The following is a 16,408-nucleotide window of genomic DNA, read 5'->3' as shown; positions in this document are numbered from 1 at the left end:
GTTCAGGAATGTTTGAAGTCAAGACATGTTTGTACGTGTCAAAGCCAGCCATCCGTGCCGTCGATGGGAAGAATTTTTCACTCACTCGAGGTTTTATAATGAGCAATTTTGTATTTTAAAACTCAGAAAATCCTGTTTCCTTTCCATTTTGTTTGTTCGAAATGTTCCAGCATCGACACACCATTACCTTACCATCTTTGTTGTCACCAATACACATCAAAAAACTGTTGAACAAAGTTGGTATGTATTCCATCGGGCTTTCAGTTTTGGAATGTGAAACTATTGCGACTGATTTATTTTGTGCCGTCTCGAGTACATCTCTTGAAAATAGGATGAAGCTTCTGTTCATTTTGTAACCCACACACATGGCTGGTGCCCCTCGGCAGTCATACAGGGATAACCTGGGCCAGTCTCACTTCTTGAACTTCCCAGACATCCATAAAAAGAGTTTTGTTTGTTTGTTGGTTTGTTTTCTGGATCATTGATCCACGACAGTCCAAGAAAAAGTAGGTTATCAAGTCAGTTTCACTGTCCCTCGTTCTGACCAGCAGCCTCTTCTGATCCAAGCCGGAGCCTTTAAATGGTCATTGCAGGTCAACAAGGCCAGTGTCTCCCATTAGATGGTGATGGTTATCTGCCTCAGTCACTGGGCCTTTTGTTTCATCTGCAACACAGAACAAAGACCTTACACAATGCATGACGGTCCTGACGAGGTGATTTGGCCCTAAACATACTTACTCGGCTTAGAATCAAAGGAAATATTATTGTGCCGGAGGAGAGCTTGCAGTCTCTTGATCTCTTCCTTTTGCTTTTGGAAGTCCTGAACAAAAATAGAATGATAAAAGTTCTTACTATACCTGCTGAGCAATACCTAAACATTAAACCAGTGAATTACACTATCTGGTAACATACCTCAGTACATTTTTGCAAAGAGTTAAATGTCTCTGAATTAGCTGCAACTTCTGGCATCTTCGCATTCACTTTTTGACTCTTCAGAAAACCAGCATCCTCAAAAATACTCCTCAGAAGATTATTATATCCCTGCAGAGTTATAGTTAATCATTACATTAACAACATTTTTCTTCAAAAAGTTGTGGAAAACACAAGGGGAATCAGAAATGACAATGCAGATTAGCTTCCTAAATGTAAATTGTGGTGGTAAGATCATGTTGAATGTCAACCATCCTGATTTAGAGTAAAGAATACGGCCGATGTTGCTAAACATGAATATCAGTAACGTGAGGTTTTAAAATGGCAATCTTTCTGCATTAAAGACCAATGGTCATTTTTAATAAAAACCTCTCTTGTAATAGATATCTTGCTCACATAAAAGTATGTCTTTCTGAGATTGACATCCAACAGTGCTGGTTTTTAAAATGTAGGACTGCCATGTTAAAGTTAGCTTGACTATTGCATTGAGAATGATTAAAATTAGTGATAAAAAAAACAAACATTATTGATAGAACAAATTGAGAATGTAATTTTATAATGCATGCATGTGCTTTTAATAAGCCTAAATGTGCAGTTTCAGATAGGGTCTCCTTTATTTGTCAGTGGTTTTGGGGACGGGGACAGGTGCAACTCTCGGCTGAGGAGTTCCTTACTTGTTCAGTGATGAGATCTTCATATCGAGCCTGCTCAGCTTCATCCCATTCCACCTGAAGCTTCTCTGACAATGTTGGATATACTAAAACACATTCAAGCAATTTTTTTATTTCACAACCAGCTCACTGAGCTAATGAAGGCTAAAAGAGCTGCTCACCGTTGCTTACCTAAAAGGGAATGTGGATGGCAAACAAGGGGTGTCTCAAATGTGAGTGAGTACATGCAAGTACTTGGCTCTGACACCTGAGAAAGTTTGCTTTTCGGACTGCAAGCAAGAATTACCTGCAGAAAAAAAAATAACACACAAAACTGATAAATTACTGGTATATACATTTTGACTATAATCACAGAGCTGCTATGGTTGTCTGATGATGAGCAGTTTACTCAATATCTGCCTCTGCTATATCTAGCAATACAAATTACCTTTGTGTTTCCAAAGTACAGTAAGAGAAAAGTAAAATTACACCATTTTTCAGTGCTTGCTGAGGTCTGAGAAAACAGATGCTTATGATGGGTTTGTCTTTCATTTCTCTTACCATCCTTCTGTCTCATTTTGTGAGATAGAACAAGCGAAAAATAGTATTGCTGTAAAAGTTACAAATATTTATTACTTATATCAGAACTTTTTTTTTTTTTACAAAAGACATTATTCATGTATATCAAACATACAGTGACCAATGCCTGCATATAGATAGCACAGTAGTGTATCAATTTTTTATGTTACAAATCAACAGCATCAGTATTGGATAATGTTCAATATTTGCTTCTACTGACAGAAGGAAATTTATTTGAGGACCATCTCTAATATTCTTAGGAATGTGTTTGTCTTTGATGGGAGAAACAGCAAAAACTCAATAAATATCTCGCAGAACTCACTGTAACAAATCCCACTGACCTTTGTTTCTCTGTTTTTGTTTCCACAAGCATCACCATCTCTCATCCACATGCCTGTAAAAGTGTTGTTCACTACTTCCCACTCCTGCCAGATCCTAACAGGAAAATACCAAACACGAGCCTCAATACACAACTCCAAATGAATTTTAGCGTGAGTCACTGGCTTTTTTCTTTGGTATCTTACCCCAGTATCCCACTGTACGCATTCCATCGAAATGACTGCTCATGCTGGGTGATGTTGTGAAATGGGCAGAATTCATATTTATACCTGACGGGGGAATAGTTACAAAAACAACACATGGTGACTTGTCCAATATTGTGATGTAATTAATTTTCTTTAGCCAGAATGCAAGCAGAGAACAGGATAGAGCTGGTGAACAGACATAGATAAAGAAATGTGTTGTTCAAAACTTACGTTGACTCTATATGACTGAAGCACTTTCCAGCTAGTTGATAAAGGTGTGCAGGGCCTTTAAAGAAACATGTGATCAGTCTGATAAATGCACTCACTACAAAGACGATAATAAATACATTTTCCCCCAAAATATCTTACCTGACACTGGAGACGGCGTCACCCTAGGTTGTAGTCTGTTTGCTTGCGCCAGAAAAGGATTATTCACCCTTAGAGAAAAAAAAAACATCTGTCAGATGAGGAGGAAGGACAGAAGGGGGAAATGTGCAGACACTTTAGCTTGACAAACCCAAATGTGTTTGGTTCTTCAACTATTTTCATTTTACCGGCGATGCCATAATTTCCTGCGTGGAAAAATCGACAACAGACTCAGCACGTTGACGGACGCTCGCATGCAGCAAAGCAGCTGTGACATCCAAAGCTCACACAATTAAAGAGAAACTTACTAAACAGTGTCACGTAGACCAAGCAGAGCCTCAGCAAACGATGTACTCCGTCAGACAAACAGTACATGTTTGAGAATTTCTGTCTCAATGCAAAATAATTGTCTCGCTGTGAACACTTCCTGTTCACCGTTAGTCAGATGACAAGTCACGTGACACAAACATTGCCTGAGCATGCGCAGTGCCTTTTGGCTAAATCGTGCGCTCCGCGTTAACAGTCTAGCCTAGTAAGAGTAAATTAACTTATAAATGCTACCAGAAAAGGACACGACAAAAAGAGTAAAAATATAGCTCCGGATTATTTTTCTGGATCCCCCAAGCTTTGGGCACTACTTTTATTTACTGAATATTGCTTTTTTTTTCATACGTAGGGTAGGTCGTGATAGTTAGCTTGACACAGTAGCCTAAAGCATGGAGTTTTGAAACAGTTTATAGTCTGACTGTGAGTTGCCGTGCTTGTTCACCGGATCCAAAATGGGTCGCAAAAAACAAGTCAAGAATGTGCGCTTTGACAACAAAAGCAAAGACAAAAGGCACAAAATGAAGGGTAAATCCTTAGAGGATTTTACAGAAGAAATGCATACTGCATTCGAAGGTAAGGGGGGGATAGGCGATTGCTCAGTGTTTGAAGTTAACGTAAGACAACAGTGAGTTATCTACAGAAACTTAAACAATTTCACGAAACCTATCTGGATTTTACTGGGGTGATACGCAGTCTATCTCCCCAAATACAATGGAACACTGAGTTAGGTATCTTGCCAAAAGAATTATGAAATTGACAGTTGCAAATGTCTCAGTCAAACTTAAAGCAATGCAGGAACAGTCTGATGAACCTGTAAGTGTGCAAATCTCAAGATTCATTTTAGTGCTATAATATTCAAGTTATTTGTAGAATATTAGAGTTTCCACTAAGGTCATAATGCCATTTTGTTTTGATTCACTTTACGGGCATGCATTCTATGTCTAATGATGAATACCTCCCACCTGTTACCTTTATTTTCACTTAAGTTTATCATCTAAAATGTAAATTTCACAATGTATATGGTTAGTTGTTATTTTCGGTGTGAGCTGCTTGGTTAATGATGTCTTATTTTTACTTATGTTGTTCAAATTACTGAAGCTTTCTCTCTGCCAACGTTTTTTAGTGAGCCTTCACCATGAAGAGGGAGCAGAAGCCCAGCAGGTGAAGCTGCCTTGTCCGCTTGCCATGTGGGAGCTGGGTCATTGTGACCCCAAACGTTGCACTGGCAGAAAGTTGGTACGCAAAGGCTTTGTCCGCAACTTGCGACTGAACCAGAGATTTAATGGACTCATACTTAGTCCGCTGGGTACAAAGTATGTGACGCCAGCAGACAGGTGTGTTAAATAGCATTCATTATATCCATACGACGCTATATCTGCTGTCTATTTAATTGTGGATGTCTTGCTGTCTTCTGCCATTATATTTATATTCATATTTATATTCCTCTTTGTTTTTGACATCATAATTGTTATGCTGCTGTGGCAAAGGAATTTCCCCTGTGGGGATGAATAAAGTTTATCTTATCAGTATAAATTGGCCGGCAATTTTTGATACTTTAACATATTGTAAATATAAACAGAATAAGTAATTTGCAAAACTTTCATCCGTGTAATTCTTGCGATTTTTGTCGGCAGTCAGATAAGGTTGATATTTCCTAATGAAAGTGGAATGAGCAAAGTTAAGTTATGTTAAGGACTTGTACGTTTGATTCACTTGTGAGGTGTTAGTTTTGTAATAGAAATAATCTGTTTATTGTTGTTTGTGCATGTCTATAAAACATGGACACTTCTTTTGTCCTTTTTTTTTTCCCCCAAAAAAATATTTTTTGTGATCTAAATGGATAGTGCGACTTTTGTTTTACAGGGAGATTGTGGCTAAAAATGGGTTAGCAGTGATTGATTGTTCTTGGGCCAAACTGGAGGAAACACCCTTCAATAAGATGATTGGAAGTCATCCTCGGTTACTCCCATACCTCGTAGCTGCGAACCCCGTCAACTATGGGAAGCCTTGCAAGTTATCTTGTGTTGAGGCTTTTGCTGCCACATTTTGTATTGTAGGTAAGGTTTGACCTGACTTTTTTTTTTCTGCTGTCATTCCGTAATACTTGTGAAGCTTATAAGATTTTATATATCAGTTTTTGATTTTTGTTAGGTTTTGAGGAACTGGCCCTGCTTCTGTTGAAGAAATTTAAGTGGGGCACAGTGTTCCTGGAGCTCAATAAAGATCTGCTGAGCCGCTATGCATCTTGCAAGTCAGAGGAAGAGCTGCTTGCTGCAGAAAAGGATTTTCTCACATCCCAACCAGAGGAAGAGGAGTTAGGTAAAAAACATTAGGACAAATTGGGGTCCCATAGAGAGTTGTCTTTTCATATTTTTGGAGAAGAAGGGATTTGAATCATTTAGTTTTTGCAATTTATTTCTGAATTTTGTGTCTTTTGCAAATTTTGGACTGCAAGGCTGCAATATTCTGAAAGCTTCAAGAGTATTTTAGAAGGATTGAATTAACAAAGTTGTACATCTTGGTGTTCTGATCGTAAGGGACCAAGCTATTTGACTGTCAAACAACAAATTTCAGATTTAGAGATCTGACTTCAGCTTAATTGTTCAATACACGGAGATGGATATATTGTGATTGTTGAGGGGACCTTTTTTGTTTGCAGATCCATTTGATGTGAACTCAGGAGTAGAATGTATGAATCTCAACAGACGTCCGTGGTAAGCGCAGTAATTCGCAAGATCGGTGCAGTTGCAGCATCAACCACGTATTTTACTGTTGAATCTATACAGTTGATAATAGAGGGATTGAAAAAAAATATGAATGAAACTCCAATTTCTTTATTTAGCTCACCGGAAGATGACTCCAGTGACGACACTGACACATCAGAGGACAGTGAGGATGAAGCGGAAGATGCAAAAATGGAAAACCACAATGAGTCAGAGGATGGAAAAGAAGCCACGGCATCAATATCATCACAATAAAGCCTTTTGGAAATATGGACCCTTTAAATAAAACGACTGCTGTTTATAGAAAAGAACAGACTGAATGCCATTTTGGGCTACACACATTCATCCAATTTGAACATGATAGTTTGGATTAAATCCACAGAAGTAATTACTTGTTAACATCATCCGTTTAAAGTCACTTGGGGAACTTTATGGCCCGATGAGGAATGAAACGTGCAAAAGCATACACGCTCGGCTGTGCAACCCCCGAGCTGTTTCAATGAAATATATGACTTTTGAATACGAATAAACAAAAATTGCCTACGAGTTCTCTTGATAACACTCTCTTTCAATCGCGTTAAGACAGCGGTAAAAAAAGAAAGAATAAGGCAATGCAGAGATAAACAAATACATTGCGGCATTTAAATAACTGCCGCCGTCTCGTTGCGCGCACAATGAAGTTGGGTAGGTTGTAAATGTGGCGAGGGGGGCGGACACAGCGGGACTCTCCTCTGCTGTCCTGCGGTAACATTGTTGTGGAACGACGTCACAGCTCGAAAATGAAGGCGCAGAGGCAGCCATTACTGGAGCTTCTCTAATTATTTTATTCATAATAAATACCCACGGAAAACTCCCATGGCAAGAGCTACAAGTCAGCTGGTGAGTGTTGCGACCTGAACACGAATAAAAGTTCGAAGCCGTTGCTCAAAATGTAGAGTGTGGCGGCTGTTTAACAACAAATAGTTAGGTCGGGCCTTCCATTTGAAGAGCGGTGCTAGCAGCGAAAGATCGGTTAACGTTACGACTCGCTAGCAACGGTAGCTTGCTAATGTTGGCTAACACCACGTAAAATGTTGCTACGTTTGTTGGGTGGGTTGAACAACCGCTTTGAACTATGCCCATTTATTATCAGGTTGATATGGAACTACCCTGTAAGTTAGTAGGCATTGCTGTTAGGTTTATATGATGTGTGGATGTTTCCTCTCTTGTCTCTATGTGTCGGCTAGTGTTAGCCGCACAGGTTCGCGCTTTCGAATGATGCTACTGAAGCTAACACGAGATGTATTGCGTTCAATCTTTGGTAGTTTTTTACTTTAACGTTCGGTATCTGGAGTGTCAACCTATCACCCTTCACATTTAGAGTGTATATAGAGCATGTGAACTCTGATCGTGATCGAGTGACATTTCTGTAGAAACTGAATAAAAATTTGAAGTTGTTTGTATGGTAACATGGATGGCTAATGTTAACGCTAGCTGAATTACAAGATGCTAGCGTCAGGTTTATATCTTACTGTCATTCATGGTCGGTTTTACTTGACAAGGCAGCAGAAGCTAACACTAGCTTCTTAGCAGCCTTTAGTTAGCAAAGAAAGTTCGCAAAGGCCTGATGCTCCCGTAGTACACCGGGTTAGGTTAACGGGAATGGATGTCTTCTATGAAACATTACATGGCTGACCAACAGCAACATTCATGAGTCAGGAGATAGTTATATGACCAGTTGGCAACTAAACAGTCAAGTCCGGATAAAGCAGCTAAATGGCCACACCTTGGTTTTGAATGAGAAAAGGCTAGGCCGGCTGAACTAATTACTTATCTTCAACTGATTTACAACGTGAACGACGCTCGTTATTGTGTGTGTTATTGTAACTTTAGTTGAAAAGTGAGAGTGACTTTATTCTACACAAACGCCAAACGAATTGACATTATCGGATAGCAGACCTGTCGTTCCTATGTTTTGAGTCTGTAACTGTCTCTCAGTAGGTTCATCTCTAGTATTCGTCAGCGTTGTGTTCCATCGCAGTTAAGCCGAAGCGTAAAAGTAAGTTTCTTGTAAACGAGCAAGCTCGCTGTCATTAAAGACAAGGAATGGCAACGAGCAATAATAAAATAAATAAAAAAAAGTTGTGTCGATTTGAAAACTTTCTAAACTTTACTATACTCGGGAGCGGTTTCTCCAGTTGTGGCATGTACTAAGCAGTTCTAGACTTTGGTCCTGTGCTGGTCTTTATCAATAGCGATAGTCACGTTGCTTCCTGTGTTCTGATTTCTTCTTATTTTTTTCCTGATCATTTTTACTAACATTGTGCCATGATAGATGTAATTTTCTCTACATTTCTAAAGTTTATTTTCCCATTTCGCTGTGCATTTCCACCAATGCAGGCGTCGCAGTCCATCAGTAGTGATTTGTCAATATGTGAAAAATGTGGGTAGGGGTGGATTTCTTGTTTAAGTATACGTCTTTGTTGGGAACATTTTGAGGTGTATGTAAAGACAACATTTATGTTAAATGTGTGTAATAGTACTGTTGTGAAATAGATATCCGCACATCCCGTGTTGTCTTGTATAGTCTTTGTTTTAAAATCAGTATTTTTACACCAATTTACAATTGATGACTGCAGTAGTTTCTCTTGCAATTATGATTGAAATATTTGTTTCTGAGCCTCATTTAGTCGTGTGATATGGCTAACTGAAAGTGGTATATATTTCATCATTTGGTTGACTGTATGAAGGATAGATGCAGTCTTCCTTATCATGAAATGTCAGTCTGGGTGTTTTGCTTCATCCTGCTGACTTAAATTTTCTGAATGCTCTCTCTCTTCTTCCAGTATGATGTTGTGCCTCTTCAGCCCAGTGTTGTCATTTGTTCCTGCTCGCATCCATCAATGGTAAGAAACCACCCTGACTCCTGCTCGCCACTTGCTATCCCAGGCGCAAGCAGTAGCCACTGTCCCAGCATGGAGGGCTCAGCCTCGGAGGCCCGTGCTGGCGGAGCATCTTCCAGTAGCCAGGGCCCAGACCTCCGCACAAAGCCTGCGGCTCAGGCTCCTCAGCCTCGCAAGAAGAAACCAGAGGACTTCAGATTTGGCAAAATACTGGGAGAGGGCTCCTTCTCGACAGTATGTATAATGCATTCCATTTAGCTTTTGAATTACACCTTGGTAAATATTGGTACATGCTACTACATGCTCATTCTTTCTGATTGATATACTTGGATGAGTCATCCCCATGGACTTCACTAGCAACAAATGTTCTGAAATTGAAGTAACATGCCATTTTGTATTATTATTATTTTCAAAGGTTGTTCTGGCAAAAGAGCAGGTTACTGGCAAAGAATATGCAAGTAAGTCAAACATAGTTGCTGTGATGACCACAGTCCGTTACATGTAATTATTAACATGGAAAAGTTTCCAGATTGGTTTCTACCTCTAAAATTGTCTCTTTGTCCTCTAGTGAAGATTTTAGAGAAGCGGCATATTATGAAGGAGAACAAAGCCCAGTACGTGAAAAGAGAGAGGGATTTGATGTCAAATTTAGATCACCCATTCTTCGTCAAGCTCTACTTCACATTTCAAGATGATGAGAAGTTATGTATCCTTTTTTGAAGAAGTTCTAAGTTTTCTAGAAAAGTGCTACATTGATCACCTTCAAGCTGTTAAGTTTAAATTCCTCTTTTTTTGTTGTTGTTGTTCTGCTTCAAATGACTTGTAATTGCCATGGCCCTTAACTAGCTTTTCTTAGATTTTGGTCTCAGTTATGCTAAGAATGGAGAGCTCCTGAAATACATTCGCAAAATTGGTTCATTTGATGAGACCTGCACTAGATTCTACTCGGCTGAAATAGTTTCTGCTCTAGAATACTTACACAATAAGGGGATAATACATAGGTAAGACTTTCTGTTTGCCCTCTCTTACTTTTGGTCATAGTGTTCCCAACTTCTGTTTTCTACACGAGTTAATGTCTATTTGTAATTTCAGAGATCTGAAACCAGAGAATATTCTTCTGAGTGAAGAGATGCACATCCAGATAACAGATTTTGGGACGGCAAAACAGTTATCATCAGACAGTAAGCAAGGTACAACTCCTGTTCTGATTTTAGAATTAGGTTTTAAAAATAACAATCAAATTAGCTCACTCTATCAATTTGGTTTCAGTGAACTATCCATGAACCCATGTCTTTTCAACATTTTTGTATTGGCAGCAAGAGCAAACTCTTTTGTTGGAACAGCACAGTATGTTTCACCAGAGCTACTAACAGAGAAATCAGCCTGTAAAAGGTAATGAAGTTTGATTATTGTGCAAAGTATAATCAACAAGACTTTTAAGATGTTTTTGTGCCTTTGATAGAAATGGATGGCATCAAATCTGTAAGTCTATATCTGTAACTGTTTTCCTTTTTTCATAGCTCTGACCTCTGGGCATTGGGATGTATTATCTATCAGCTGGTGGCTGGTTTACCACCATTCAGAGCAGGGTAAGCACAAAGGGGATTTTGTTGTCAGAGCTCAATCACTAATGTTCTTTTCATAACATAAACATGAACAATGACAAAAATGCATTGGTGACCAGTTTTATGTTCAGATCAGAACTTGAACTGAACAGGACATATGACCATGAAGACGATGGAAAAATATACTCATTAAGCCCCCGAAGACCTCTGAATGATTGAACCTTTTTATTTGTATACATAATGCTGTAGCCCTGTAATCATGCATACAGGGCACAACACCAATGTTGAAAAATGTCTAAGAGTGGTATGGCATAAGCTAAATGTGCATGGGAGTTGAAGTGAACTTGTTAATGTGTTTTCATCAACGTCTAATTTTTTTCAGGGGAACTGAAATGATACAGTCATAAGTGTTAATAATAACAACGCAGACTGTGATGAATTCATGCCCCCCGTATCATTAATGGCCCAAGTTTTTCTGATGCATTATTTTAGAAAATGCCAGCTTTTATATTTAATGCAACCAATACTTCTTTGGGAGACTCGGAGAGCAACTTTGCTCTCTTGCAAACATCATTACACTTGAGATGCTTTTTAACAGTATAGTTGTCTTTTTATTTGTTGTTACAGAAATGAATACCTAATATTTCAGAAAATAATAAAGCTGGAATATGAATTCCCAGAAAAGTTTTTCCCCAGAGCCAAGGATCTTGTTCGACAGCTTTTGGTAGGTCATCATTTTTTCGTACATCATACATTAAAAGTGAAACTAACAGACAGAATCAGAATAAACTTTATTTATCCCAGAGGGGCAATTGGGGGGCACATGGGGTAGCATCAAATTCTGAACATCAAAATAAAGCATAGTAATTTACTGTACAGAATTGTACAAATTGTGCCTGTTTGTAAGACACTGAGGTAAGCTGCGCTCTGCATTGGTATAATAAATATATCATGAGCGGCATTACACTCGGTGGGGGCAGATATGGCAATGAGTGGTTTGCAGGGTTGCTGGGAATTGAGGAGTTAGAGGGCTATGGGGACAAAGGTTGCCCTTCTCCTCTAGATTTGCTTGACAATCAAAGACTTCAATGAGGAAACCCATTACAACGCTTTTCACATCCAGTTATTTCAACGTGCATGTGAATCTGTCAGTTGCAGCCCGATGTGGACAGCTTCAGTTTAAGACAGCAGCTCATATAATGTGATACACGTTGTCACTTTATGCGAACGGGCAGTGTACTTTTTACAGTTTGTGTTACTGTCGCCAGTATAAGGCATTCAGAGGAAGAGGTACTGACGGTCACTGTTAAATGCTGAGTCGGCAGGCAGTTCAGTACAATGAGCAGAATGTTTTCTGGATCTACTATATAGTTGCATATTTCAGGAATGTATTTACCTCCTTTAGTTATCAGGTTATTTGTGACATTTTTGTTTGACAAATGCCGTCTCATTTATTTATTCGTTTTTTTTTTTTTTCGTTTGCTTTCATCTCCTTTTCAGTCGTTGGACCCATCTAAGCGGATTGGGTGTGAAGAGATTGGAGGCTATGAACCTCTGAAGCACCACCCCTTCTTTGAGACCATTTCCTGGAGTGATTTACACCTCCAGACGCCCCCAAAGCTCACCCCCTACCTGCCAGCCATGTCTGAGGATGATGAGGACTGCTATGGAAATGTAAAATATTTAAATAATTTGTTTTCTATTCAGAGGTAGGCGTACATACTTAAATTCACATATGCGCAAATAGTTTGTTAACCCTGTCAACCATTTCATTCTTAACAGTACGACGACCTACTGAGCCAGTTCAGTAACATGCAGGTGGCCCAGTCCAGCTCATCACACTCCCTGTCACCACATGAATCCACCCCCCCACAGAGGTCCAGCAGCAACATTGAACAATACATCCACGATCTGGACAACAACTCCTTTGAGCTGGACCTACAGTTCACTGAAGAGGAGAAGCAGCTATTGCTGGACAAACAAACCACTGGAAACCCCTGGTAAACCCTGACATTTGTCATTAATAATGTTTGCTGTTTTGAAACAATTTTGATTGAAGTCTTGCAGTGCTTTCACGCCGAACAGAAATGTGAACAAATAGAATAATCACAATCTCAGCACAGCGCCATGGATTTTCAATGTGTACTCCAGTTTTGTAAGGAATTTGGTTCACAGGGATTCACAGGTACCCAGCAGCTGGGGTGGAGTGCCTGTATCGTATCCAGGGGCACATCCTGGCACTGCTTCTTACCAACAGCATGTCAAACTGGGTTCTGGTCAGACTGTAGCAGTGCTGGAGGCAGCCAACATAACCCTTTGCTCTTGGACAAGGTGGTCCTTGGCACAGGTTCCTCAGGAGGAAATTACCTGTACAAACTCAGGAAGAATTGTTTATCCATGTTTATACTGGACCTGGACTACATGTATACTGCTAATGGCTCTCCTAGTTATTGATTATGAAGGAAATCTTATGATTATGTAGTAAGAATAAATTGGATCTGTTCGCACTTCACTCTTTTGAACGGGAAAATGATCTTACTTATCTTACTTTTTTCAGGTTATTAAAGGATAACTCTTGTTGGCATGGAATGTGCTCGAAAGCGTGCCCCAATGCAAAACAAAGCCAAATTAAGTTGTCCTATTAAAATGTAGATGGGTTTTTGTGAAGTATTCAATGCATAAAAGTGATGTAAATGACTTTTTTCTGTCAATGATTTGTGGCTGCTTTTTTTTTTTTTTTTTTTTTTAAACAGGCACCAGTTTGTTGAGAACAATCTTATCCTCAAAATGGGCCCAGTGGACAAAAGAAAGGTGTGTGTGCCTTCTCCTCCCAAAGCTTGAGTTTTTATGAATATCTTGCCAAATCTGAGGTCGTCTGAGTTAGTCAACTAATAAACAAAAATTCGGTTACAGTTTTTCAGTTGTTTCAAAGTGAACTTGAATGAGGTTTCCTGTTGTCCCTAAATCATAGAAGTCATTTCTTGCAGTATTAGTGTGATTGGTGGCAGATATTGTAGGTATGGGAATTCACTGATGTAGTGGAAAAGGGAAATTGCCTTTGGTACCAAGAAAATTTGTAACAACCTCACAGCCCCCTCTGTTGGCGAACAATTGACTTAAATGGTATTCTATTGCAGGGTCTGTTTGCCAGACGGAGACAGCTGCTTCTCACTGAAGGACCACACCTGTACTATGTGGATCCTGTCAACAAGGTCCTGAAAGGAGAGATTCCTTGGTCCTTAGAGCTACGCCCAGAGGCCAAGAACTTCAAAACCTTCTTTGTTCACACGGTACACAACATTTTCAGATATCCTTCAAGCAAATTTTTTTCAAAAAACATGTTAATGTTTGCCCACTTTTAAGCTTCCCGTTTTATGTGGATCGCTTTAGAAATGTTTTTTTTTTTCTCTCATCACATTTGTAGCCTAACCGAACATACTATTTAATGGACCCCAGCGGAAATGCTGACAGATGGTGCAAGAAGATCCATGAAGTGTGGAGAAAGATCTATCAAAGGCACCAAAACCCTGGCCTATAGGAGCACGGTTCCTCTTGTAGCCACTCCTCTTTAGCTCTGAGGCCAATCACTGAGCAGAGTAACACCCTCCTTAGTGCCCTTCATCACCGCAATCTAAACAAACGCTGGCATCTAGACCTTGTTTGTTTTCCTGAGTAGAACCATGGGAAAAATACAACTTTGGATTCAGGGTTGCTTTGCTTGTTCTTTGTGCTCTCTGTGAGGCTTCTATTGCATTTTTCCATGTATGGATGATAAGACTACCGCCATGCACATCTGCTTTTTGTACATTTTGAATGGGGAAAGAGAAGGGCAAGCTTGTGTGTTGAGGGACACAAGCTTGGGCACCGCAAGGACTATCTCAAAACCAAGGACTGGTCTCCTGTCTCAATGATACTATAACACAAAATTGAGCTTTTGTGAACCCGAGCCTATCATGATATCTTAATTAAACCATATCCTTATCCTACATCATATGTACAAGCTGAAGTCAACCCCACGTCTACATGCATATACTTCATAGCTGTAACAGATACTGTAAGCTGATTCAGTCTCACACATTTACCAAATGCACATCCTATATGTATGTTTGTCAGAGCCCAAATATCCCACAGTATTTGAGTTGTTTTCTTAGTCTCTTGGTACTTGCTTATTGCAGTCCAATTTAAGGTTTCGATGTGACGAAGCCAAGCGCAAGCCTACAGTGAGACATGGGTCTGAATCAGTCTCTTAAGTGTGAGCTTTCCATAGTCGTTACTGAGGAGGTATTGCTAACAGGAGGCAAGTAAACATGCCACTAGCTTATACTTCCTAATCATAACTTGCTTATCTTTCCTGCATGGCCAGTTTTGTAGCTCAGCCTTGTCTCAGCCTCTCTCCTAGGGCACTGGAGATATAGTTTTATTCAAGTTCAAAGGTGGGTATTTTTGACTGCATTGGCAACCATAGCGAATATCATTGGATGATTTGGCTGTTCTGTACCATTCACTTGCTATTTCTTTGTGGTGTGAATTCTTCCATTTTCTTTTTTGGTGGGATAGTTTGATCATGTTCAGTATGTCCCTTTTTGAAAACAAAATCCTATGTGCTGACCTCCCCATGCTGAACGGAATACCGTCATCAACGGAAATACATACACATACTATCATTCTTAAATGCAATCAATATGTTTTTTTTTTTTTTTTTTTTTTTTTTGTTTGTTTTTTAGTTTTTTGTTTTTTTGTCCCTCACACAAGCTAGCAGAACGGACTCATTGGACTTTCTGGCTCTCCTTTTTCTGTTCCATTCTTTTCCCCCATTTTGACATTCGGCCCGATAGAAAAAGTGATTGATTAACTTGTGCTCTTGTTTTAGCAGTATGTATCATCATAATGGTTTTAAAAATTCGACAGATTACCTTTTCGGTCCTTTCTCAAGGTCTTCTTCCTTCAGCTGAGTCTGTGTGCAGTGTGTGACTGGAGTATAGGCGACTAGGACACCCCGGCCCTGGGGCTCAGGGCTTGGCGTGGTTGGATGTCAGTTAAAGAATATCTATCTGATCCAAATAACCGATGAAATTGCTGTATCTGTCTATAAAGTTGAGGAAACACTCCACAGGTGTTTGCCTCAGGTTAGAGAAATTGTTCGAATCAAGTTGATGGCAGTTGGTTACATTGTGTATGGAATACTCTACCTGGCTTGTAACTGACTAGAACTGTGATGTACAGATGATGTATTATTAAAATCTGAAGCAAGTAATGCAATGATATTAGGATACAGTTTTTGTATTTTTATTCTTGTATAAGGTTATTTGATGGCTATTGTTTAGCCTCTAGTTCATTCTGTGTTATTTAAATTCTAATATATGAATCATATTTGGATTGAAGTCATGTTCAGGGGCCATGTTGTGTATGTATTGAGATGTAAAGCCTTTGAATGTGAATAATTATTGTAAACTATAATATTTTACAGCTTTTTTCTTACTATATCATACATTTTCTATTTGCTCAGTGATTTAATCATATTCTGATAATTTAATGAATCTGTTCATTCTCTCTCTGATTATTTGTGCGCTAGGTCAGTAGATGTTGAATGATGAATTTTCCACTTAATGCTTGGTAGTCCAGTAATTAAAGCATGTAGGGAATTTAGGCATACAAATAAAGCCTTGTGTCCTGTCTTCTGTTAACAGTCGCAGTCGTGACACGGTGAAGTAAGATTCGGTGGCAATGGCATCTCACATTTTGCAGCATGTAAATATAAATAAAGTATCGGCCCATGATCAAGTGTTTCTGTGTCGTGCAAATGTACTCCAATCACTCACGCAAAAGCAAACACAACTGTATATGTCTTTTAAAAAGACCAAA

The 16,408-nt window shown here is 39.2% G+C and overlaps 3 protein-coding genes across 3 annotated transcripts; 2 read left to right on the top strand and 1 right to left on the bottom strand.

Moving 5' to 3' along the window:
• Window positions 1-264: 264 nt before the first annotated feature.
• Window positions 265-3,487, bottom strand: gnptg (N-acetylglucosamine-1-phosphate transferase subunit gamma). Its single transcript, XM_086140424.1, has 11 exons — window positions 3,358-3,487; window positions 3,201-3,255; window positions 3,053-3,120; window positions 2,915-2,969; window positions 2,684-2,767; window positions 2,501-2,594; window positions 1,773-1,887; window positions 1,605-1,687; window positions 913-1,041; window positions 739-820; window positions 265-664 (listed from the first exon to the last, which is right to left on the bottom strand). Exons 1-11 carry the CDS (start codon window positions 3,422-3,424, stop codon window positions 585-587), a joined length of 912 nt encoding a protein of 303 aa, XP_085996550.1. The 5' UTR covers window positions 3,425-3,487; the 3' UTR covers window positions 265-584.
• A 65-nt stretch (window positions 3,488-3,552) lies between these two features.
• tsr3 (TSR3 ribosome maturation factor) lies at window positions 3,553-6,638 on the top strand. Its single transcript, XM_086140744.1, has 6 exons — window positions 3,553-3,949; window positions 4,500-4,710; window positions 5,240-5,433; window positions 5,528-5,695; window positions 6,036-6,090; window positions 6,219-6,638. Exons 1-6 carry the CDS (start codon window positions 3,829-3,831, stop codon window positions 6,352-6,354), a joined length of 885 nt encoding a protein of 294 aa, XP_085996870.1. The 5' UTR covers window positions 3,553-3,828; the 3' UTR covers window positions 6,355-6,638.
• Window positions 6,639-6,843: 205 nt separating this feature from the next.
• Window positions 6,844-16,323, top strand: pdpk1b (3-phosphoinositide dependent protein kinase 1b). Its single transcript, XM_086140350.1, has 14 exons — window positions 6,844-6,978; window positions 8,925-9,215; window positions 9,397-9,439; window positions 9,550-9,687; window positions 9,838-9,982; window positions 10,074-10,171; window positions 10,298-10,373; window positions 10,502-10,570; window positions 11,174-11,270; window positions 12,047-12,220; window positions 12,329-12,546; window positions 13,300-13,357; window positions 13,684-13,836; window positions 13,971-16,323. Exons 1-14 carry the CDS (start codon window positions 6,955-6,957, stop codon window positions 14,082-14,084), a joined length of 1,698 nt encoding a protein of 565 aa, XP_085996476.1. The 5' UTR covers window positions 6,844-6,954; the 3' UTR covers window positions 14,085-16,323.
• The last annotated feature ends 85 nt before the right edge of the window (window positions 16,324-16,408 follow it).

This window comes from Fistularia commersonii, chromosome 33, assembly GCF_037954325.1.
Source record: "Fistularia commersonii isolate RoL2024-O1a breed Wild chromosome 33, RoL_Fcom_v1.0, whole genome shotgun sequence".
Classification (NCBI taxonomy): Eukaryota; Metazoa; Chordata; class Actinopteri; order Syngnathiformes; family Fistulariidae; genus Fistularia; species Fistularia commersonii.
The sequence above is the reverse complement of the archived record's forward strand: the minus strand, read 5'-3'. Positions and strand labels throughout refer to the sequence as shown.